This window comes from Phalacrocorax carbo, chromosome 3 (assembly GCF_963921805.1).
Source record: "Phalacrocorax carbo chromosome 3, bPhaCar2.1, whole genome shotgun sequence".
NCBI classification, from domain to species: Eukaryota; Metazoa; Chordata; class Aves; order Suliformes; family Phalacrocoracidae; genus Phalacrocorax; species Phalacrocorax carbo.
The window spans coordinates 15,618,071-15,642,470 of record NC_087515.1 but is presented as its reverse complement, the minus strand read 5'-3'; the positions used below and the strand labels follow the sequence as shown (position 1 = coordinate 15,642,470).

The window sequence follows — 24,400 nt, the reverse complement described above, 5'->3', positions numbered from 1 at the left end:
TGGAAGCTGCTCTAGAAAGACCCAAAGCTCAGACCACTGACTGTTTTGTTCCCTCTTGGGATGTATCACCAGTAATTATGTAAATCAGACACTAGGAAAAAGAGTGCAGCACTCAAAAAGGGATGTAAAGCTTCCCACTCTCATGTGTGTTCTTCTCCCTTTGCCCTGATCCTATCAGTAAAGTATTTTCCTCTCCCTTCTGTTTGAGCACAAAATCCATGCAAGGAAGAGGTGACTGACTCTACAGAAGAAACTGGTTAGGTATAAGGTACCCTCCAACACAGATATTAAAAAGTCCCTTAGGAGAAACAAATCCCATTTTCCTCAATTCTGACTTTTCTTTTTGATGTAAAAACCCCATCCAATCCTCTGGCACCTCAGGTACCGGCAGAGTACTGAGCTCCAGAGGCAACAGCGGGGGGACTGAGTCCTTGGAAGCGTGGTCTGTTTAACAATATCTGGTCAAAACGCAAACCTTTGAAGAACATTCACCTGCCTAGGTTGTAAGGTTATATGCAACAAGGCATTTTTAATCTGGCTGGGAAAGTGCTGTAGCCACCCACTGGGATGGAGAACTATTATGCCTCTGTCAGAGGGGTTTCTCTGTTCTCAGGAGCTGCCTGACTTCACCATTGAGGGGCTGTATCCCAATCCTGAATTAGGGGGTATAGATTCCCCTCCTTGCAATGTATAACTAACACTCTACCACAGTAAGGACCCCTGTCCCACTCCCACCTCCCAGTTTTTCCTTCCTGACACTATACCCATATTCAGCCTCTTTTCAGTGGTCTGCTTGTCTGATTGTCACATTTCACTGCAGTTTGCCACAGGGCACTTCTATAAGCCCTGCAGGAAGATTTGGGGCTCACATCCAGATGGATCAGTATTTCTGCAGCCTACACATAGAGATTCCACCCAGCCAAGGAGTGCAACCTCCTCAGTTCTGGCTCAAATGGGGAATTTGATAGTTTTGTGCAAAATTTGGTGCGTGCACTGAGCAGAGACATGGGAGTGCCTCCTTCTCCAGCAGACCCTGAACAGGCTTTTCACGTGTCCACTGATCATGCTAGTTTTGCTGCATTATTTGTAACGCTGAGGCACATATCAATGTGGCTGCAGATTGATTCAACAAGCTCCCAGGGGCCCAGCTGTGTGTGGTCTGGCCTGCCCCCCAACCGGAACTAAATGCCACCTCCCCAGCGGGACAGTGGCCATGGCACTTGTGCAGTAGGGAAAGGAAATAGCAAAGAAGAACTGGGGCACATCCTAACCCTCCCTGTGCTCCAGGTCTCTCCGCTTGCTTTTCCCCCTGCTCCAGCCTTACCTGCTCAGGCCAAGTGATGGCAGCAGCAAGACCATGAAGATGAGGAAGGTGTAACACTTGTGCATGGTTGTCCTGTTCTCTCCAGACCTGAGGGCAGAGGAGAGGCCGTTGACCTTTCACTGTCACCCCGCCAGCCCCAGTACTGATATCCCCATCACTTTCTTATTAGAAAGCACTTCCCAGTGTCCAGTTTGAATTTCATCCTGTCTACTACTGGTACATGCATATGCCTCCTTTCTCTTCAGTGTGTCAAGGTCTGCTTGTTCTTGAGTCCCAGTCCCTCTCCACTTGTCTCACAGTCTCTCCCAGCCCTCATGTCTTTAGAGGACTCTGCAATCATTTCTCTTCACCTGCAATCCTCAGAGCTAGTGACATCCTCCCCACCAGTCTTTGCAACACAGAGCAGAAAACAAAAGTTTACATCGCACATCCTGCTGGGAACGTGCCTCACAAGCAGCACATTTCTAGTGCTCTGCACTTCAAATACCTTCCCTACAGCCAAAAGCTGTAGCAGCTAAGGCAATTTTCCCTTGGAAAAGCTGTGACTTACACATTGTTACAGGCATGCCACCCCTGCCCACTAACCTCGGTCTAGACTTCCCTCACTACCAGCATTTCTCACAGTGACCAGCCCCAACTCCTCCCAGCTTTCTTCTTGCAGACCTACATCAAGCTCTGCGCAACCATGCTGCACAGCAGCAGCTAAGAATTGGCAGAACAGCTGTCCACAGCAGATCCCAAGTGTACAAGAGGTGCAACATAACACCACGCTTGGAGTGGAAGACAGGAGTTCAAACAGAGAGATCCAGCCTGGAGCTTTACATCAGTGAAAAGTGTCTAGTGACCAGGCAGCATGCTGGTGTGACTAGGAACAGGCACTGTCTGTTCTTACCGGGTCCAGTGTGCTTCAAAGAAGGCAGAGTAATACACGATGGTGGGCAGCAGAGCAGAGAAGCACCACAGCAGCAGGGTGGGGAAGAACTGGGTGATGATGGGATTCTGTAACGAGGCAGAGACCACGTATTACGTGGTGCAGCAGCTCTTTTGCCAGTCACAGGTACAGCTGCTTTTGCTGATGTTGAGACCCCAGCACCACGGCTGCCACTGCACCCTGGCCAGGCTCAGCACCTCTCTCCTGGTCAGGCTGACAGGACCTGGAGAATGCTGATAATCTCTCCCCCTACCCACTCCCTTGCAGGGGCTGTTGTGCCTCAGGGTGGTTCCCATGCTACCCGTCCTGCACCTGCCTCCAAAGGCCTTACATTGAGGTACTCCACAGGCTTGGTGACATTGAACTTGTCCATAGTGGTGATGATGATTGCAGGGGTAGTGAGGAAGAAGAGGAGGATGAAGAGGACCACATTTATCACAAGGCAACGGATCCACCAGATGAAGCCCCGGATGGAGAGGTGTTCCCTGGGAAAGGGGAAGGAGGACATCAGGATGGCTGCATGGGAAAGAAGGGCAGGTCCAGGCCTCACATGCACACAACAGCCCAGCCCATGTACACAGCACTTAGGGCACCAGCCCAAGGCTTTCCCCCTCCAAGTCAGATCAGACCTCTAGCTCAGCCAGCCTGGGCCTCGGCAAGAACCACTCATTCTGTTACCGGAGGAGCAGACGGGGAGGGAGACAGGTAGGATGCACTCCTTTCCCATCAGCAGGGCCTGCTGAGCCCCACAGACCTGCTCACCAGTAGATGTTCTGTGGGTCAGGGGCATAGCTGACTGTCCAGTTGGAGACATGGAGGGACTCACTGCAGGAGGAGGCCCTGGGCTCCCCACGGCATGCACAGCCTTGACACTTGCAAGCATTGAAGTCTTTGAGGATTCTGAAGAAGAGAGAGAGAGGGAGATGCTGACACAGAGGGCTGGCAGGGACAAGCAAAGGGGGATGCCTTAGTGCTGGCATTTATGATTCTTTAAAAGGGAGACCTGCGAGAGGTCACCTTCCAGAGAACGATAGGATCCTTTGCACTCACATGGCTGTGATGGTCTCATTGTGGAAGGTGACGAAGGCCATCCCTAGAGGCTTCTCGTTCACCTTCTCCTTCTCCCGCTTGTAGTCATCTTTGAGCTTCTCCTCCAACTTGGTATAGTACTCTATTGCCTCCACCTGGGCATGGGGACAGGCATCAGAGCAGAGACCTAGGGACCCAAGCCCCTGTGCACCCCTCTGCCCAACACCTCCAGCTCTCTCCCCACCTCCTCACAGCCCCTGATGACACAGCAGCACAGGTGGCCACAAGGCTTGGGGTTGATCATGGACGGTGTATTCCCTTTGCTCTGCAGATTGGTGAAGTAGATTCGCCCACGCTCAGCTTTCTTCCTGAAACAGGAGAGGGGAAGAGAAGGAAGGAAGGAGAGAAAGAGGGTGGCTCACAAAAAGCTCCCATATTATTGGATTCAAGGGAGAGCCCACAGTCCCCATCCACCCTGCCCTCTCCCCTAAACCAGGGGTTACCTCTCTGCATCGAGGAACATCAGCCGGGCCACATCATAGCAGGGACGGGCCTCCAGGACAGTGCAGTTGGCATAGGCCTCCCTGTGAATGGGAAGCACCGGCTCATCACACCCAGCACCAAAGGCTGTACCTTCAAGCAAACCCCATGCCTCCAAGTCTTCCATCCTGCCCTGACCATCAGGGGAGCCTGCAGGCTGTGCCTTATAGCAGGAGCAACACACCAGACAAACACTGCATCCTCTGGGCTCTTGCACAAGGAGCCTCTTTGGACTCTGCACTGTGGCAGCAAGGCACCCCTCTGACCCCAACATACTGAGACGCCGAAAATACGAGTGTTCAATGATTTTAACTAGTTTTCTGCTCTCAGAAAACTAGTTACCGCTTCAGGTAACATTACCACTACCCCAATAAAAACAACCCTGTTACAGAGCAGCCTTTAATTAGAGATGCAGGGAGACTCACTCAAAATGCTTCTTGATCTTCTCTGGCTCAGCATATTTTGAGATCCCATTGATGAAGAGAGTACGCTTAACCTAGAAGGAAGGAAAAAAAAAGAGAACGGGGCAGATAGGTATGGATGATGTGAAGGACTGGACTGCAGCAAAACCCCCCAAGGCCTGAGTCAGCAATGGGAAAGGGCAGCCCCATCACTTCCAGCACCCAGGGCTCCCCCTTTCCTATGGTTCCATTAGCTGTTGGCACCCTGCATCCTGGTGTGATGCAGACTGACAGACTGGGGCTTACACTGCAGCTGCCTGAACAGAAACAGGGGGTTCCCTCAAGAAGGCAAAAGCAGCTGGAGCAACCCAAAAGGAAGGCAAGGGGTCCCTCCCACATGTTCATCAAGTGCAGACCTCTCCTGTTTCCCCACAGGCAGTCAGGACTGCTGCTCTGGAGGAGATCTGCCTTTGGCCAGGCAGAATAAAGGAACAGCCAAAACAAGACAGCCCCAAATTACTGTGGGAAGTGGGGTGCTCATTACTCTCTCCAAGGCCACCTGACTTGACAGAAGGACATGGGAAAATGTGCCTGGGAGAGCAGCCAGATCCTGCTCACCAAGTCATCCTCTTTGTAGCGCATCTTGGAGGTGTGCCGGCGCATGCTGTACACCGTCAGCAGCAGGTACAGGAAGGCAAAAGATGTGTGCAGCCACAGCAGGTTATTCCTGTCACAAGGGAGACCACAAAGGTCAGTGCAAGGTTGCCACTACAACCCTGTATATGACTGGCCGGGCCCGGAAGGCACTGGGGCCATGAGCAACTTAACCACCACAGCACCCACATGCCCTGCAACCAAATTCCAGCTCAGCCTGGAAATTGGAACAGGGACAGTAGCCTCACTGCAAGAGCAGAAATGCAACCTTCAAGGAGGTGAGGCTCTGCAGCAAGTGGATATTTACAAATTACCCCCTGAAGGCCTCAATTAATCCCTGCCCACACATACCCAGAATTCAGGTTAGCGATAGTTGTCCTCCCAAAGCTGTAGGCGTTGTTTTCTAGAGAGAGAGGCAGACACAGGCACATTCAGTTATACTGAGTGGCACAGAGCACCGCTAGGGTGGGATATGGCAGGAATGTCCCCTGCAGTACACCCTAAAATCCAAGCTGCCTGGAATGACTCTCTGGATGCACCACGATCAAAGTGGGACAGGAGTCAAGGTTAGTCTGTGTTAGTCCCATCCTGCCCTCTACTGCTCCCTGGTGGTCTGGGCCATGATGTTGAAAGCAGCTACCCCAGCCCAGCCAGAGGCTCCCTGCTCTCACCTAGCAGGTCCCCTGAGAAGTTGACAGGCAATACAATGCCTACAGACAGCACGCCCACGGCCACCAGCAGCCCAATGATGTGCCTCTGGAAGGACAGGTAGTGCACTGCATCACCCCCACACTTGTCCCGGATCTCGTCATCCCTGCCAGGGAGAGAAAGGCAGTCAGGCAATCTTGTACGTTTCCTCAAGTGCTGGAAAAAAGCACAGGGTCATAGCTGCCCTCCTGGTTTGAGCTCACACAGCACCCCTGGTTCTGCCCTACAGAGCTGTGGTGAGGTCCTGGGTAGGGATCCCGGCACCCAGCCTTGAACCAGCCTAGGCAGAAACCTGCCTGTGCAATGCTTACTGCAGCCCCACTCCTCATGTCCCTACCCTCCACCCCTTGGGACGAGCAGCTGGACTCATGCAAACCCCACCTCACACCCTTCTGGCCGGCCTTGCTTCCCCTGCTGAGATACAGGATGGCTGACACTGTCCCACTGCACTCAAGTCAAGAAGCACTTAGGAGACTAGTCCTGAGCACCATCAGGCTGGGGGCGTCTCCCTGCACCCTCCAGTCCCTCCTTCATAGTCATTCCTTAGACAGCAGCGCCCCTAGCAGGAGTCCCAGGGAGAGGAGTATCTCTGCAGAGCAGCAGTCATTGTTTCTGAGATGGAACTGAGACAGGGGACACCTGGGCTGGGTACTCTTCTGTCACAGACTCACTGTGTGACCTTAGTTTTGGCTTTAGGACTCCTCATCAAGTCCTGTCTTTGTGTCCTCTGGAGAGGACAAGCATGTTACTTGTGTTCTTCAGAGAAGGAGCTGCAGCAAGGGCAGTGACTTCACACAGCTATACTGCGCTGGATGTCCCAACACCCTCGGCTTCTTCCCCACGTGGGTACTACATGCAGGTCCTGGGGCACTTACTTTATCCTGAAGATGGCTGTCAGCCAGGAGCAGAAACCCTGTGCAGAAAAAAAAAAAAGGCAGGAAAGTCTCACATCACTCTGTGCTCCCTTTTACCCTGCTCCCTCCTTCAAAGGCTCAGGGGACCAGGCTAGTGTCCTTGTACCACAAGCACCCAGATGTGCAGAGCCACAGGTGAGCCCAGGTGAAGGAGATGACAGCGTTACTCCACAGGGCACAACACAGGCTGGACTCTGCCATGTGGCCATCCCCTACCAACTGGCAGCTTAGCCTCCCAGGCAACCCATGGGCTCCTGGCTGTAGCATGGAAGCTCTCCAAAGCCTGGGGACACCCAGAAAATTCACCATACAGGTACGTCAGCCATCTTCGTGGACAACAGGAGCTCTGCAGGGACTGGGAAGGCAGAGCGGGCCAAGCCAGTGCTCCTCAAAGGACACCTGGGGAAGAATATTTCCTGGGAGCTTCACCACCCATCCATCACACCTTGTTATCCTACTTAACTGCACCTCCCCTTTAGAGAGGAAACCAGCAGCAGAGGTAGACAGCAGTGTGAAGAAGAGCCAGACACCTTTCTCCTGGCCAGTATTGTTTGTAACACTGAGATGAAAAGTTGGACAGATGTCCGTTAAGCCACAGGGACGTACAGCCTATTTATTTAAGCACATGTCTAGAAGCCATATAGTTACATCTCCTTGAGCTCTAAACCACACTCACACACTACAAGGTATGGGACCTAAGGCCTGGGGATGGGCAAACAGTGTTGCTTCTGAAGAGTCCTTGATTTAGACAAAGCTATGGGCTCCTGACCAGTCAAAGGCAAGGTGTTTGACTCTTGCTGCTACTCACATTGTCCCTCTGGTCGAAGTCCACAGAACTGGAGACAGAGGTCAGGCGCTCGTAGCGGTCATGGTTGTCAGAGTGCAGGGCGGAGGCTACGCTAAAATGACAAGCAGGAGGCGAGGGAGAAAGTTAGAAGATGAGAGGAGGCAGCCTGGCCAGGAACCAAGAGCACCCAGAAGATCAGTGGTTAATTCAGGTCAGTTGGCCCCAGGTGAGATGGAGAGAGGTGAGATCAAAGAGCAGAGGTAGCAGTAAGCAGAGACTCCTCCTCAGACAGCACCCTAGCCCAGCAGCCCACCAAGGGCTCGACCATGGATGCTACTCATTCAGCACCTTCTGAAAGGCACGTGCATTATGCAGCAGCCCCTGCAAGGAGGGGCTAGCAGCAGCTGCCATGGAGGAGAGATGAGGTCTCTTTAGCGCATGGTTTAGACAGAGAGGAGGTGGGAACCAGAGGATGCTGCAGCCCCTCTGGCTCTGCTGCTGACACAGCAAAGGTGGCAGGGCAGCAGCCCCAGTGCTCTGGAGAGGTGCTGGCAGCAGGTCCTGTGCTGGAGGGCTTTACTTGCCTTAGGGAAGAAGGCAGCTGGGAGTCTGGTGGGTCATACTCCTGCTACACCTGTCCTCCCCACCCTTAGTGCTTCAGTGCAGGGAATCCCAGGAGGATGAGAAACATAGCTGAGCCCCAGTGGCTGTGCTGCCTGGAGCCAGGCTCAGCCCAACCTGCTCCACAGCCTCAGCTGGGCCTCCTACCTGGAAATCCCTCCAGCAGGAGCAGGGCAGGCAGCTAGAAGTGAATGACTGCAGGCTAAAGGGCAGAAAAGCAAGAGAGGTGAATATCCCAGACTACTTTACTCCAGAGGCAGGCAGGGACCTAGATGAAAAGCCTGCAGCAGAAGCATCCAGAGCAGACAACAGCCCCCACTACAAATGGAGGCAGAGGGCAGCGGGCAAAGGAGACAATAAAATGGTCCAGAGACCTAAATTAAATAGCACTTGCAAGATGACAACAGCACGCCAGGACCTTGGAGGTACAAGAAGAGATAAGGCTCATCCAAAAGCTAGAAGCAAAGAAAAAAACCCCACCAGATAAAAACACCATCTCCCTCTAATCAGTACAGGTTCAAGGAGAATCAGATGGACAAGAACTCGGAGAAACAGCAACTGAGAGACCAGTGCTAGAGGCAAGGTGGATGACACTATGGGATGGAGAACAAGCAAAGATCCTTCAGCAGGGTCACAAGGTAAGAGGATGAGACAATTTGGCCTCCCTCAGAGCAGAGCAGCACCTGCTGAGTTCCTAGCTGGAAGCGATGGAGAAATGGAAAAGGAGATTAGCTGAAGGTTATGGGACTATAGGAGTGCAGATTAGACAGTGGTGTGCAACCTTGCGACTGCTCAGCCCAACGCCCTGCTCTGCTGGAGGGAGAGAGCGAGTTTCAACCAAGCTCTTGGACCTTCAGCCCTTTAAAATCCTAGAGGCCTTGCAGCTGGGGACAGGGAGCAAAGGTGAATTTCTGCTATCTGCAGCCCTGAGAAGAGCCCAGCACAATCATAGTGTGCTTCTGACTCCTTGGTACTAGAAAAGCAGAGAGCAGAGCAGCACTAGAGGGAACAACTGACCATATTATAAGCCATATTATAAGACAACCAGGCTAAGTCAGCTCCATTCAGCAGGAGGCAGAGGTGATAATCAGGATGACTGGCAGTGCTGAGAAGACAGAGGGCCAAACCTTACCAAAGATGGGAAGCTGAAGAGGGAGCTCCAACAGTACCTGCACCTAGCTGGAGGCTTTTTAAAGCAAAGCACTAACAAAGCAAGTGGGTGGAGGCAAGGTTGCCCTAAACCACAAGAAGATTAAGGTGGGACCCTGCTCACTGCCCCAGGTTTGATGCCTGCCCTGCCAGGGAGGGAGAAGGATGGGGTCCAAGGCACAGCTAGCCTCAGGCCAAGGGAATTGCAAGCTCCATCCAGGAGGGGAGGCCAGGCATGCTGTGGAAAGAGCTTGCTGCAATACAAGGCAGGAGGTGGCTGCGTGGGGGGCAAGGGCTGCAGGGCTGTGTGATCACTGCCTTTACACACAGAGGTGCAGACTGAGTCACCAATGAAGAGTGCCAACAGCTACCACAAGCCCTTCCAAGGGGCAGGACAAGGGACACATCTGAGAAGGATGTCTTCCTGCACCGGTAATGCTGCACATTCAAGGGCTGGGAGTGCCAGGCAGCATCCACATGTCCCTAACCCACCCTGGCACAGAGAACATCTGCGATGGGAAGGTGCCACCAGCCTTGGAGGAGCACAGCCAGGACAAGGTTTCCTCACTGAGCTCCACAGGCTTTTAGAAGTTTCCGGCTACTAACACTGTCCCAGCTCAAGCAGTAGGTTTGGAGGTTGTCATGCAGAGAGCTCCAGCAAGCACAGATGAAGAATGGGAGCAGGAATAAATGGTCCCCTGGAGAGAGATGAGCACTCCTGAGAAAAGTGAGGTGGCTCCCCTGAGAAGCCTCAGAACATGATGGCTCTGCTACCTCTGACTCACTCCCCCTGCAAGGTGTTAGCAGTGAAAAGTTGCCAGACACACCTGAAGCAGGGCCAGCCACTAGTAAAGCACTCAAGCATGAGCGAGGGGTCCTGTCTGTGCCATGTACCACAGCTACCACCACCTCTGTTTTCATCACTCTGATTGCTCTGCTCCTTTGCGGGCAAGAAGCGACTACAAAAACAGGAGCATTCCTGTACCCTCTCAAGGCAGTAGCAGTGGTAGGTACTTGCTTTGCAAGTGATGAAGTATGAGAAGTGAGGCTGCAGCTTGCTCCCCTGGTCTCAGACATGCATCAGCCTGGCTGGAGTGACCACTGCAGGCTCTGTCTTGCTGGCTGACTGTATCCTCTGCAGCATGCACCACCCAGCCAGTCAGCAAGACATGAGGGAATGCTCTTTTCTTCGGGATAAAAGCAGCAAGAAAGATGAAAGAGCAGGGAGAGAGGGTCCATGGCAGGGCTTAATGGGCAATGCCAAGCCGAGGTGCTGGAGGATGCCCTCAGCATCGCTGAGGCAGGAATTTTGCTTCTATGGGGGGACAGAGAAGGGACAATGCTGCCTTGCCATGCATGCTGCCAGCTGGGAGTAAGTGGCAAGGGACAGGGGCCAACACTTGCCCTTGTCCTGGCAGCCTCATGGAGTGAAGGAAAAAAGTCTTGCAACTGCCTGCCAGATCCTCTCCATGCACCCACCTGCCCTTGCAGCTGGTGTGGGAGCAGCACTCATGGCACCCAGACATGAGAGAGACTAGGCAAAGGAGGCTCCCCTGTGCCTGGGTGACCCGAGTGTGCTGCAGGCTCAAAGCAACTGGGTTTATTTTCTCCATCATAAGGTGGGATAGCTGGACATGGGCAGGTATAGCAGGGTATGTGATGCGGCACCCTCCACCTTGGCTTGGCCTGGGAACTTCTCAGCACTGCTGCCCTCAGAGAGCATTTAAGGGCTACTAGGCGAAAACCAGAGTGAATCCAGCTGTGGTAGGGGCTCACACAAAGGGGAGGGAAAAAGAAGAGCATGAATCCACTGAAATGTACAAATCCAAGCCCGAACTCCCAGTCACTTAGATTAGTTCAGAAGCAAGACAAAATACTGCAAGAGAAAAGGAGAGAGTGTGAGCAAGAAAGAGAAGAAACAAGACCCTGAAAAAATGACATACTATTCCCGCTCCTCTCGCTCCGTCTGCCAGCGTCGGCGCCTGGGGGCACAGAAACAGAAAGGCAGAGGTTACAACCATGGGAGCAGGTGCTGGGTCTCCTCCTGTTGCAGGGAGCTACACACCCGACATGGCTACACAGCATCCTGAGGAAGAGAAACCACCAATGGTCAGGCTGGAGAAGCCATTCCTTCCAGAACTCAGCACCACCCCAAGCCAAAACAACCAAGAGCCCCTACTGGCCCAGGGACAGAATGCTTTGCTACCAGCTAAAATGAAGCCGGCTTCACTGGGAAGGTGGCCTGGCTCCACACAATGGGCATCCCAGGGAGCCTCTGAGAGATGGGGCCAGGCAGAACGGCCTGTTGGAGCTGTCCAGCTGCCATCTGAGCTCTCCTTCCATGCTTCTCCTCCCCACACAAGCAGCCAACACACTTGCATCCCACCCTCCCAAAATGCCCATCCCACTCCACAGATGGGCCAAGTAGCACAGGCTCCTCCCTGGGATCCTGGTCCTGGTGATCCACAGCCATGCTGTCCCTCTCCCCTTGCTTACCAGCTATCCCTCGAACAGCTGGCACCCCTCTGCCTTTCTGCCTACAACCACTGCTCCCACTCCCTTGCACCCAAGGCACTCAAGCATCGCCTCTGAGAAGGGCCAGCCTTCTCTCCCACAGGAGGCCAGAGCTGTGCAGCCCCTGTGGCTATGAGGCAGTGCCTGGGTCCAGATAGCTTAACCCCAAGGAGCTGGTGTCCTCTCCCCCATGAAGTCTCACACAGCTATTCCCTTCTTGTCTTCCCCCAGTGCTCCTGCATTGCTGATTTACAGAGCCAGGCCAGGAAAGGAGGGGCAGAGGAGCCACATGGCCACAGCTACTTATCTAACACTATCTAGGACCACTTACCCAAACCAGAAGAGTTCCTGATTTGGTGCTGGAACAAAACAACTCTTTCACTTTCCACTACTGTGCAGGGAATGCTTGAGAACAGCTTGCTTGAATCTGTATGGCCAAAGGAACCAACAAGGCTTGAGCTCAGCCCCATCTGAGCCTTTGGGCATGATGAGCTCATACAACTGATCAAGGGGAAGAACCGCCTACCACAGCTAGCCTTCAGAAGCCACACTTTGCATCCAGCATGTGACAAAGCACCACAGGCACAGCAAACCACCCCTGGAGAGAGGCAGACTACATGCACAATCCCTCTAGCTAAATCAGGGAGAGTTTCTTGTTCTGTACTGGAAGAAAATAATCATTGTCCTTCCTGCTTCTGACAGCAAAAAGGAGAATAGCATCTCACTGCACTGTGGAGCTGCTATCCCCAGTGGGCCCCAGTTTTTGCTGGCAGACACTGTAGCCCATGAATGCATTGGGCAGGAAGGATCCATACCCAGACCAACTCATCAGCACTTGGGATGTGAGCTAAACTCGCACTAGCACAGCAGTACCACACCTGGAAATGCAACCTACCACTTTTAGGTGCTCTTAAGAACTGCATCCAGCAGAGCCACAAAGACACCTTCAGAGGCTTAACAAAGTCTTCACTGTGGCATGCCTCACCCTTCCTGTGATCTCTTTTCCTCTCTCCTCCCTCACTCCATCTGCTGCTACTCTGTAAGGGCCCCTGCACACCTCTGTCACTGTAGGGACCATAAGTGATATGGAGTCAGCAGGGACCACTCCCTGTGTTGGGAGAAGGATGCTGTAACAAAAAAAGCCAGTAAGCAGGGATTTTTCTGTTCCTGGAGCTCAGTGGATACAACTGGCATGCTTGCCTCTCCTCTGCAGCTGCCTCCAACACATGCAAGGGGATTTATCCCTTCTGCCTCGCAGCAAAGAAGGGTACCACTCATGCCTTGTTTTCCTGCCCCTCTCCCACACTTACCTGTCAGCATCAGTCACCAGGGCCAGGCGTCCATAGTCCCAAGCAACTTTACGCAAAATTGAGAAGACAAACAACAGTGCCTGGAAGAGAGCAGAGGAGGAGCTGTGAGACGAGGCATTGACCAGCACCGTCTTTGTCCTCTGCATGCAGAGCCATGGGAACAGGGAGGGTAGAAGGGGACAGGACTGCTCAGCTAACAGCATGCTGAGGCCATGCAACAGTACAAGTTTCCCAAGGCTGTTAAAAATCAGACTGTCTGGATGGCTGTGGGAAGCAAGAGGTCCAGGTAAACCCAGCTAACACAGTAGCTAAGTTAACCAGAGGATCAAAAGGCCCTCAGGTCCCCAGGGGGTGAGATTATGGCTACAGCATCTGTGGTCCTGCAGCTCCTAAGGAGGAGCAAAGCCTTTGGGTGGGTAAAGCTGCAGGGACTTGGCATCCTAAGTGAGAGTTCTGGGATGCAGGATTGACCTAACCTGACCCATGTCCTTTGGAAAATTTACAATACCCTTCCGTGGACTAAATGAGGTGGTATTGGAGTTAAGTCAATAGGGGCTAAGGGACACAATCAGGGCCATAAAATCAGCCAAAGTCCAGGATGGCATTTGGGGCCCTCAGCTCTAACCACCCGATCACAGTCCTCCCTCCATAGCTAATTAGGGGAGAAGGTGCTGAAACAACAGTATATAGACTTACGAGAAAGCACATGAAGTCGAGGGCTAGGACAGTGGGCACCCCACCGAAGGGCAGCCCCTGCAGCACAGTGCTGCGGATGCGGGCACTGTAGCAGTAGTCCTTGGTGCTGTTGCATGTGGAGGCTTTGCAGGTGGGCCCTGCTGAGCCCAGGGTGGCAATCACGTAGGGAAGCATCTCTACAGCTTCATCGTCTTCCCTGGGGAAAGGGGAGAGAGGCCTGGTTATACGCACAATGAGGTGGATGATGGTATAGCCCTGTTGGAGTTAGGGACCAACCCTGCCGGCTATCTCAGGCTCCTCTGCGCTACAGGGTTTCCCTGAGAACCAGTGGTCCACGGACAAGGTCATCTGGAGAAGCCTGCTGAGTTTGGGGGGTGCTGGAAGAGTGTGGGTGCTCCAGCAACCGTGGTCCTACCAGGCACAGTCCCAGAGCTCCCTTCCTTGTTCCCCGACTCTCACACCATTTAGGTGCACCTCTTCTTCATGGACTACTCTTCTTGAGGACACAGTGCCTCAGCCCCTTCTCCTCAGCAGGGAGAAGGTTTAGTTAGAGAAAAGAACAGAAGGGTGGGGTGGTAGGGACATGAAGTCACATCTGGATGATGGAAACAAACTGCTACAGGACAGTTGCTGCATCATGATCCCACAATTTCCTTTGCCAGGCTGCATGCCATTAGCTTTATTAGGCTGAATCACCACCCTTCACTCACTGCAGGCCTCAGCCCCCAGGGCACCCATCAGGGGCTGGTTACATCCCCTGCTTGTTTTCTTTCCTTCCTCTGACTTGCATCTAAATGCATCCAACCACGCAGAGGGCAGAGAGGAGGCTTAGGCTCCACTATTTAGCTGGTCAAATATTTTATTTCAGTGTCCTCCCCAAATTGCTACAAGACCCGCAGCTGGGCTCAGGTCAGCATCACTGCTTGGACATGGGGAGGTATGCCTCCTGTGCAGAGCAGCTCCACAGGAAACACAGAGACAACCATGCTAGCAATAGAGAACTGCAAATTGAGCATCACTGGCGTGTTCTAGAAAGAACAAATCTACACCAGAAACACAAACAAATGGTGGAACAGGGGAGAGAAAACCCCACCAGCTAGAGAAGGAAGCAGTGATAACAGATGGGAAGATCTACCCAGGCTGCTGATCCCCGAAACACCCCTCTTATCCAGCACCCACCAACCACCCCAAATCCTTCGCTATGACCACATACCATTCAGAAAGGCTGGCTGGCACAGCATCACTTCTGGGCAATGCTCAAGGGCTGCTTACCCAAGCCCAGAAAAGCATCCTGGTGGGCTGGGCAAAAGCACGAGAAAGCCACCACCCTGTGCTGGTTTCAGCCTCTTGTCCCAGAAATGCCCCCTGCCACCAGCCCTGCCCTTCTAGCTCCACACTGGATAGTGACATTAGCTGAGAGGGCTCAGGGCTTTTCCCTCCAGCTCATGGGTATATCCTGGCAACGTCCCACCTGGCTGTGGAGATTTATCAGCATCACAGCACAAGGATGGCTAGATAACGACCACCAAACTGTTGGCAGCTACGTCCTAGAGAGCTCAGCTTCAAACCAATCCCTCCCAGCTCAGCCGGTATGGATGCACACCTGCAAACCAGCTAAAGCACCAATGACAAAGGGCACCGCAACAAGCAAAAGCCCAGCTGGGTACAGGCATTGCGGGGGGTCAGCCAAATTGGAAAAGCCACCAAACACCCTGGTAAGATGTATTCACAGGTACAGACCCAGAGCAGGGCTGACAGAAACAGAAAGAGGGAGTATAAAATCAGGAGAAGAAAGCCAAGCCACAAGATCACAGCTGGGAACCAACTGGGGATCCAGGAAGGATAATTCACCCTGGCTGAATTAATGAGAGGCTCGGAAGCTCCAGGGGATGGATGGGAAGAAATTATGGGATGAGACTCAAAGGAAAGTCATGCTTTGGAGTGTGAATGGTTATGGCCCTCTGTTTTTACGTCCAAAGTGCCAGCCTAGATGGACTCGCTGCAAAGAGAAACACCTCTCATTCCTCTTTTTGGGTATCTTGTAAACTTTTAGGTTGTAAATGGTATCTTGCAGCAATGAGTTCCCGATACTGAGTAAAGGATTACAGTCCCACTGCAACTCCACAGCCTTCAGTTCTCCTTGCATAATAAAAGAGGCAAAGAATAAAAGCCTTTGCTTATTCTAGACCTACTAAGCTCACTACTATTAAGTGTCCTCTCCTTCCCATGACACAAGGTGTCTTCCAGCTCTAACCACTCTCACCGTGTGTCCCTAATATATTCTCTCTTTTGACCCTACGGAAAGGTGACCAGAACTGCATACAATATCCTGGGTAGGGAAATGACCTTGACTACCAGAACAGCATCCTGATGCTCTCAGCATCTCTCCTTATGCCATTCCTCGTGTGGCCGAGCATGATTTACTTCTCCGATGGCACATTTGAATACTGAGAAAAAGCATCTCTGTAACCAGCCTGCAGTGCTGCTGCCCTGAGTAGCCACAGTAATTTAGAAGCCAGCCACGTCCCAGAATGAATAATTCTTTCCAGTAGACCTGGCTGCATGCTTCTCAGTACCCACTTTCTCACTCCCTCACACCACTTTGCTTCACACAGTGTCACTCTGGAGTCGCTTCATCCTGACAAATCTGAATAAACCCTGCGTATCAGCAGGTTTGGGTACCTTGCTGCACATTATCTTTTCTGAGTCATTAGTAGCAAAGGACCTTACCTCTCTGTTCTTGTCACACTGAAATTCCTATTCACTCCTAGGCTTTGTTTGTGGACCCTCTGCCAGTTTTTGATCCAGGACTCTACATCTCCTCCAGTGGACAGTTTTCTTAACAGTCTTTGTGAGGAATTTCAGAGGCTTTCTAAACATCCAAGCAAGTAACAGAAGCTGGCTGTATATTACCCACTGTTTTACCAAAGTACTTGCAACAGAACAGGGAAGTAAGATTTTCCTCTGCAGAGGCCAAACTCCTTACCTCACCTGTATATGTTTTATAGCTCCATTTTCCAGTCATCTTTCTAAAAGAAACGAGGCTCATACGCTCACATTGCCTATGACCCTGTTGTGATCACTATTTATACAAACCATTACAAGTTCAAGACAAACTTCACAAGCCTATGGGTAATTTAAGCCACATTTCAAAGACAGGTCCCAAAGATGTATATTTTTTTCTGAAGCCTACAGGATGGACTGGAAGGGACCGGATATAAACCTTTCTAGCCTCTCCAGTAACCCAGCCAGAACACCCAGTAATGGAAAAGCTGTGGCACATACCCAAGGCTTACACTGCCTTTTCATCAGCCCAGCCAGGTGGCAGAGCAGCAGTTAGCACCATTCTTAGGTTTGCAACCTGACACCTGGCTGGTAGGCACAAGAAGGGGCTCCCCATGGAGACAGAGGTGCTTCAGGTGTGTGGGAAGGCTAGGAAAGCTTGCAGGGGTGTCTGGAGCACTTCTGCCCTTCCAGCTCTCCCAGCTGCAGTCACATGTGGCAGCAAGCTAGAGATGACCTCACATCACTTCAGGTCAGACCCACCAAGGCGTCCAGCTTCTTCAGGGATTACAACATGAATTAGGCAGCTAAGAAAAAACTTGCTGATCGTCTCTGCAGGCTTGATCAATAGTGCCTACCCATTATCCTTCATCCCAGGAGCCTATTGTCTGAGCAGGAGTCTGGCTGGTTTTGCCAGGCACAAGCAACCTACAAGGCCTGGCTATACCTCTGTCACGCTGTTTGCACCTTGATCTCAGACGGCTGCTCCAGGGGACCCTCTGTCCCCAACCTCGACCAGGCAGGGTACACTGCAATGTGTCCCATGCTGCAAGGTGCAGGGCTGGTCCTGGAGGCAGCTGACATTGGGCAGTGTTTTAAGCAAAGGACAGGCGGGGAGGAAAGCCAGCACCCACAGCAGCACAGGCTGGCAGCGCAGCAGCGTACTTCCCAATTATGAAGGGAAATCCCCTCCAGCAGCATGGGACAGAGAATGGGACTTCAACAACAACTGCCCCCCCCCCAAATACACACCTAATGCCCTGCCTCCACCCAAGTCAGAAGTGATTTTGCAAAGCTTTCTGTTCAGATCCCACTGCCTGCCTCTGGGGAAGGACCCTGGCCACCTCCTTACACCTGTGCTACCACCACAGGTAAGTGAGCCCCTGTGACCCCCACCGGCCGTGCTGTACTAGGACATGGTTAAAGGTGCCTTTCCTGGTCCCTCCTTCCCCTTGAGGGCTATAGCACAGGGAGAGCTTGGCTCCGCCTGGGTGGAGGTGCTAACGTCAGCATAAGCTCCTGCACATAAACAGAGCCAAGGTGCAGGGAGGTAGTGGGAAGCTGTTGCGAGGGCTGGGGTGGTGAGAACCAGCCCAAGGTGTCCAACCCTTTCCTGATCATAAGCACAGCTTCCCACCACAGCACACAGCAGGGCCAAGGAGACAGTAAGAGCAGAACATTGGAACCAGGTCTCATGCAAGCCCCAGATCTTTCCACTCTTGCACTCTGTGCATTTAATGCTGCCTTCCTCAAAACAGCAAGGACAGAATAGAAATACTTGCCAAAAGGCATTTTCAGCTCTTGTTCAGCAGTATTGGACTCCGTTCGCTTCTCTACAAGCAGCAGGAAGGGGGGGAAGGGAAGAACAACAGCCCTCCTGCTTCCCTCAGACCCACAGAAGCCTGCTCCCAGCCCTGTACCACAGCCTTTACATGCCCAGCAGGACCAGCGCACCCACACCACCCCATGTTTCTACCACTGTGTGTCAGGAGCAGAGGTATCCCTCTTCCTAGCGGAAGTCCCTAAAGCACATCCCACTGGGCGCTGTAGTGCACGCAGTCTCCAGCCCAGCTCCCGCCTGCTAAGCCCTGTGCAAACACAGCCCTGGGAACTGCCGCTCCCCAGGGCTTGGCAGACCCAGCAGGGCAGGAGCTATCCTCCTCCTCGCCTTAGCCTGCAGGTCAGCACAGCTCACTGGGTTTTCCTCTTGGATGAGCAGCCATGCAGGAGCCAAGAAAGCCTCCACACTCCCGTCTGCCCATCGCAAAGGGAAAGAAGGAAGAAGGCAGCATGAAGCTGGGAAGGCCAGGGTGACATTCCTTGGCCCTTTTACGGCTGTGTCTCAGCCTGCAGAGCATGCATAAGGACACTCATGGAGTCATCCCACAGTCTGGGCAGGGGGTGAAACGGAGCAGAGGCCTAAGGGGCTCTTACAGGGCAGGGAACCAGGAGGTGCCAGTTGCGAAGGCTTCCTGCCCCACGCTGAACTCTGCCATGGCACAGCGTGACCAGGGCATGCAATAAAAATAGCGCTGCAGGCCCTCCGAAAGGGAGCATTTCCCATTCTCCTCGGCAGCTCATCCTGCAGTCTCTGCCAAACCCCTGGCACCAGGAGGAAAGAAGGAGAAAGCACTCTGCTGGGACTTGGGCAGGAGTGATGCAGAAGCCTATAGGCAGACAGAGGCACCGACATGTGCAAGTGTCTAGCTGCATTCTTCCAGCCACACAGCTGATGTCAGCCAGACACGAGGAGGTGGCCTGAGAAATGCTTGCAGAAAAATATAAATCAAAAAAGCATATGCCTCCACTTGCAGCCAGAACAACCTAAGCACACAAGCTACATTCATTTTCTCACCGGTAAATGGTAATAACCCATCTGTAATTAGAACAGCAAGATTGTGCTCCGGTAGAGACATTAGTTTATGGAAATGTGACAGTCTCACAACAGGCTGGGGGCACAGAGACAGGCAGCTGGATACCAGCAGGTCTGAGGTTAGGTGATACTAGAGATTTCCAGATTAAAAAAACACAACCCAAAATTTGCTAAATTTCTAGGACATAAAATTCAGGGAGGTGAGGTATGTTTTGGTTCCTGGTCCCAGAGGGTGCTGGGTACATGGCCTGTACCTTGCAAACCTGCTCCCTCTGGGGTCCCCTTGGTCTCCCAAGCACTATAGGCGATCCACACCATGATGACAGGGACCTGAGCCCAGAGGACATGCCATGCTGACCCCCTGCCTACCTGGGCTGCACAGACCTGCCTGCACTGGGCACTTGGGGACCCTCACACAGCAGCTGGCACCCAAGATGTAGGGAACCTTTTCACCCCCCAAACAGCCACCTTAGGTTACCTGCACCTCAACAGTGAAGCCCAGCAGAGGTCTGTGCAAACTGCTTGCAGCCACGAACAGACCACAGGAAGAACAGTCCGACTCTTGGCAAGCAAGCAGGGAGAAGCCTCAGGAGAGATGGAGAGAAGGGGGCTTGCAAACTAGCCAAAAGCCTTTCCCAGAGTATAGCGGCAAAGAAAAGGGGTAAATAGCAGTCTTACTGCAGACAGAGCAGTGGGAAAGCTGTCCCGCACCATGCTTCAGACCTGGCATGGGGCTTTCAGGCAGCTGAAGGCTGGAGAAGTGCAGACATGCCAGGTGCAACGAGGAGGAACATGATCTCCAGGCCAAAGGAAAAAAGCATCCAGAAGCAAAGGTGCTACCAGGCATTTCAAACAAGCCTGGGCAAAGCACCAATGAACATACAATAGGGATCGGTCCTGTATCACCAGGAAGGAGGTGGGCCTGCCAAAGCCCTGCATCTCCCTGCCTCCTCTCCATCTCCTCCAGTCAATATAAAAAGCTCCCTGCATGCTTCATTGTCTGTATGAGCTAGCCAAGCAGACATTGAGCCTCCAAAGCTTTGACCTGGCAGGCTTGGCTTCTTCAAAGCAAAAACTAAGTGCACCCTTGCCCTGGGTCCAAAGTCCTTCCAGCTGGCTTTGCATCAGGCCTCAAATATCTACCAGCAAAGGGCATCACACCTTTTTTTTGGTGTTTATCAGCTCCCAGCCCTGGTATTGGCAGGTACCATCTCTGTCACGGCCAGGTCCTAGCTCCACACTGCTCGGAGCACTGCTTTGCAGCAGCCTGCATACTGCTGGCTGCATACATCCTGCTGCTTGAGAACCCTGCTCATGCTCCCAGCACAGCTGTAAGCACAGCCACCACGTGACTCATCTGTGCTGGGACGGTGCCTGGCAGGGATAGAAGTAGACTGTAACAGTGAGGAGCCTTTGGATCCATGAGAAACCTGGGTTTGATATTCTCCTAAAGGCAACTGAGACTTACAGAGATCACTTCATGAGCAAAATGAGAATGAAGCATGGCTTCCCCACCCAAAAGGAGGGGGGGAATTCCTCCCAACATCCTGTCCTGAACCTGGTAGAGGGTGATCCTGAAGGGACACAGATGTTTTGGAGACCCCTGCTTACTTCCTGGCGCTCAGTACTGGGCTGCTCCTTCATTTCAAAGGCTTGAAACAGGGTTGTTTGAAGAACTCCCTTACCTGGGGAAAAAAACACTCCACAAGCTGCAGAATCTCAACATCAGGGAGATCATAGTCATCATCATCTTCAAGGTTCAGGTGAAACCAAGCCATTTTAATTCCCCAACTATATCTTGACAACCTTCCCTTGACTGGGCCACATAACACTTCTTTCTTGGAGGTTATTTTCTCATCCATGATTTTCAATAAGGAGAAGAATTTTCAGGCGTTAACCTCCATGAAGGTCAGGGAACCTGTCTGCTTCACAGCTCTGTCCCTTTCAAGATGGCCCAGGGTAGTCAATCACAAAACCTTGCCTTTGCACATCAGCAAAACCCTTCATGCTGCCTTCGCCCGCTGGAAACTGTCTGCCTTGCCAAGCGATACGGATTTAGCTCCAGACAGCTAGGTCTTTTTTATGCCTCATTTTTACAGGAACTCCCTCCAATCTGCTGGTAGTGCTTTCAATTCGTATTGTGCCCTGAACATCACGTACCATGCCAAGTGGGCTGTACCATGGCTTGAAACCCTGGTACACTGTGGTTCATGCTCCTCTCATCTTGGTTAGCTAATCTGTCCTCAGCCTAAGGGCTCTTTGGTCTCTCTACTGAGTTTTGCTCCCATGTCACACCTTGCTGCCCTCCTGCCTCAGTTCTCACATGCCTTTGGACTGGGTGCTCCTGGGCAAGGGATAGCTATCCCTGTCTGGCCATCAGGGAAGGGCTGATGGTGTCCCCTTCCCCTCCAGGGAGGTTTGGTGGAACAGCAGCACCCATGCAACACCATGCTGCAGCTCTGCAGCCAAGAAGGCAGCCTGACTGCCTCCACCCAGCTGCAAGGAACCAACACAGCCATGGCACCTGGCACTTCTGCACCACTATGGAGAAGTCCACAGCCCCATCTTGTTTGCCTCCTGACAAACACTATGGAGTCTTGACACCACATGGACATCCCTAGACTCCCATCCATGTGTCCCACACTAGTCCATGGCAAGGGCCCGTCTCCTCTGCCATCAAGAGAAAGCCCAAACCTATCCAACAGTTCTTCACATCAATCAGCTCTCAGTCTGCACAGCAGAGTCACAGCCAACCTGATTTGCATTAAATTTTGAGTGTTAGATTTCATGAGTCACAGAATCAAACACTTTAGTTCCAAATATATCTACCTGTCACTTTCCCTTCAAGCTCCTGCGCTGTAAATCTATCAGAAAGAAATCAAGTTTGTCTGCCAGCTTGTACTTTACAGTCTATAAAGAAATATCGCTTACTGTTTGGCTTCCCTTGTTTCCTGTAGGCATATGCTGGTAGTGATACAGCAAACGCAACATAAATAAGTTGAGCGGTGAGACTGACTTCATGCTGTATATTCTGCAGAGCAGTGGCCATGTGGCAAACAAGCCTTGGCTAGGATTAAGTCCCAGAAAACAAGGCTTTCTCCCCTATCACACCCAACACCCCACCAGTAGCAACTCTACCAATTCCCAGTGGACATTTACTAAACCTAAGGATGGAGACTCCACTATCTCTCAACAGCAGTGATTTTCAGCTTCTGTTTTACGGATCCCAGTAGCACATGGGCTGTTCCTCAGGGGTTGCCTTCTTGATCATCTCCTCGTGTCTATTATCAGCACTTACGCTACTTGCACATGGTCTGCACTTGTCTTGCAAAGAAAGTCTGCCTCAGGTTGGCTCTCCCATACTTCATTTTTTAGGTGAGAGCGACTCTTCGTACAGGATCTCTACTGTACAAATATTAAACTTTCAAGGAGCTTTTAAGTAGAGCTGTTCATGTGCATGACATCTGGCTTGGCTGAAACATGGACCAATCTCCCTGGTGAACCCTTATTTACTCTGAATTTTCCCATGTTCCCCTCTGTTTCTTCAGTGACCAAATGCTATCTTGTCCATTTCGCACAGGTACACATTTTTAGCAGGAGATTTGCACCTCTCCCAGCTCTCATCCCTTTTCCCTTTTGTCGGGTTTAACACAGCAGGCAGCTAAACACCATACAGCCATTCACTCACTCCCCCTGCCCAGTGGGATGGGGAAGAAAACTGACAGGGAAGACAAAAATGTAAAATTCATGGGTTAAGATAGAAATTTAATCGGACAGAAAAGGAAGGGAAAATACTACTACTAATAATAATAATGATAAAAGAATATACAAAGTAAGCGATGCACAATGCAATTGCTCACCACCCATCAACTGATGCCCAGGCAGTTCCTGAGCAGTGGCCACTGACCCCCAGCCAACTCTCCCCAGCTTATATACTGAGCATGACACCATGCGGCATGGAGTATTTCTTTTGCCAGTTTGGGTCAGCCGTCCTGCCTGTGCTCCGTCCCAGCTTCCTGTGCACCTGGCAGAGCATGGGAAGCTCAAAAGCCCTTGACTTGGTGTAAGCACTGCTTCACAAAAACTACAACATCAATGTGGTATCAACATTATTCTCATACTAAATCCAAAACACAGCACTATACCAGCTACTAGGAAAAAAAATAACTTTATCCCAGCCAAAACCAGGACACCTTTGTTTATCAGTAAGCTCACCTCATCCTGGAGCTTCCTGTTTATCTCTGATCTTAATCCTTTTGTGCATAGGGGAGTATTAACATACTTGCCTTCCCTCATGCCCTGTATCTGTCCCCTACCAGCTATCACAGCCTGGGTATTCTCATCTGCACCCAGCTTTTCCTCTTGAATGAAGCATGTGTGTATGTCTCATAAAACCAGGTTTTTGAGCTAGTCTCTCAAGGTCACACCGACCATTTCCTCCTCCTCGCTTCTGCATGACAGGAGTCTTTACCTCCTTGCAGCACAGCACTCAAAGATGGCAATTTTGTCCACTGGGCATGATTACAATCACTTACCTACACAGTGTGATCAGCACCTCCCACCAAGAAAACCCTTGGTGATTCAAGTCACCAAACAGTGGCAAGGACCATCTCAGTTGTCCAAGCTGCCTCTTGGGATTCCACAGCTGGTTCCTCATCAGGGGCTGGTAGGATACCCTACTGCGTCAGCCTTGGGAGCATTCCCACTCCTTATTCCGCAGCATGCAAGCTGTTCACTTTGAGGTTATTGGGGGTAAGCTTCTCTTGCACAGTCCTCCTGCACTAAGCACTGACACCACCACACTCAGCACGCACAGGGTTGGGGCATTATCTCTCCCGGACAGTACTTCGGAAAAGCTTCACGCCCCTGCTTTTAGCAAGTGCTCCATAGGGGCCCAGGAAAATTGAAACCCTGCATCAATTCAGGAACAGTGGCAAAGCAGATGCATGGGCTGCTTAGAGCAGCACCCCTGGAAATAACACTTAGCAGCACACAGAAAAACTCTCCTTCAGGCCAGAAGGTAAGGAAGATTGGCACTAGCAGACAAGGGTCCACCAGCCTGGCACTCTCATCCAGCAGGAAACACATGGGATGTAAAAACCAGAAAGCCTTGAGGGAAACCCCTTCCCTTGTGGGCACTGGGGGGCAAGCAGCCAGGATGCTACA

At 52.0% G+C, this 24,400-nt stretch overlaps 1 protein-coding gene across 4 annotated transcripts in view; it reads right to left on the bottom strand.

Annotated features, from left to right (window-relative positions):
- The window catches only part of TMEM63B (transmembrane protein 63B), a 47,666-nt gene that overhangs the window by 5,200 nt on the left and 18,066 nt on the right, over window positions 1-24,400 (bottom strand). For 3 of the 4 annotated variants that reach the window (XM_064445968.1, XM_064445965.1, XM_064445967.1), the window contains 16 exons: window positions 13,579-13,774; window positions 12,883-12,962; window positions 11,002-11,040; window positions 7,310-7,400; window positions 6,463-6,500; window positions 5,551-5,693; window positions 5,231-5,282; window positions 4,844-4,952; window positions 4,250-4,320; window positions 3,788-3,868; window positions 3,529-3,652; window positions 3,306-3,439; window positions 3,018-3,155; window positions 2,587-2,740; window positions 2,217-2,323; window positions 1,325-1,411 (listed from right to left, as the gene is read on the bottom strand). In XM_064445968.1, coding sequence (XP_064302038.1) covers window positions 1,325-1,411; window positions 2,217-2,323; window positions 2,587-2,740; window positions 3,018-3,155; window positions 3,306-3,439; window positions 3,529-3,652; window positions 3,788-3,868; window positions 4,250-4,320; window positions 4,844-4,952; window positions 5,231-5,282; window positions 5,551-5,693; window positions 6,463-6,500; window positions 7,310-7,400; window positions 11,002-11,040; window positions 12,883-12,962; window positions 13,579-13,752 — 1,622 coding nt within the window. In that variant the 5' untranslated portion in view covers window positions 13,753-13,774. The remainder of the gene's footprint in view (window positions 1-1,324; window positions 1,412-2,216; window positions 2,324-2,586; window positions 2,741-3,017; window positions 3,156-3,305; window positions 3,440-3,528; window positions 3,653-3,787; window positions 3,869-4,249; window positions 4,321-4,843; window positions 4,953-5,230; window positions 5,283-5,550; window positions 5,694-6,462; window positions 6,501-7,309; window positions 7,401-11,001; window positions 11,041-12,882; window positions 12,963-13,578; window positions 13,775-24,400) is intronic. The other variant, XM_064445966.1, reaches the window with a different exon arrangement.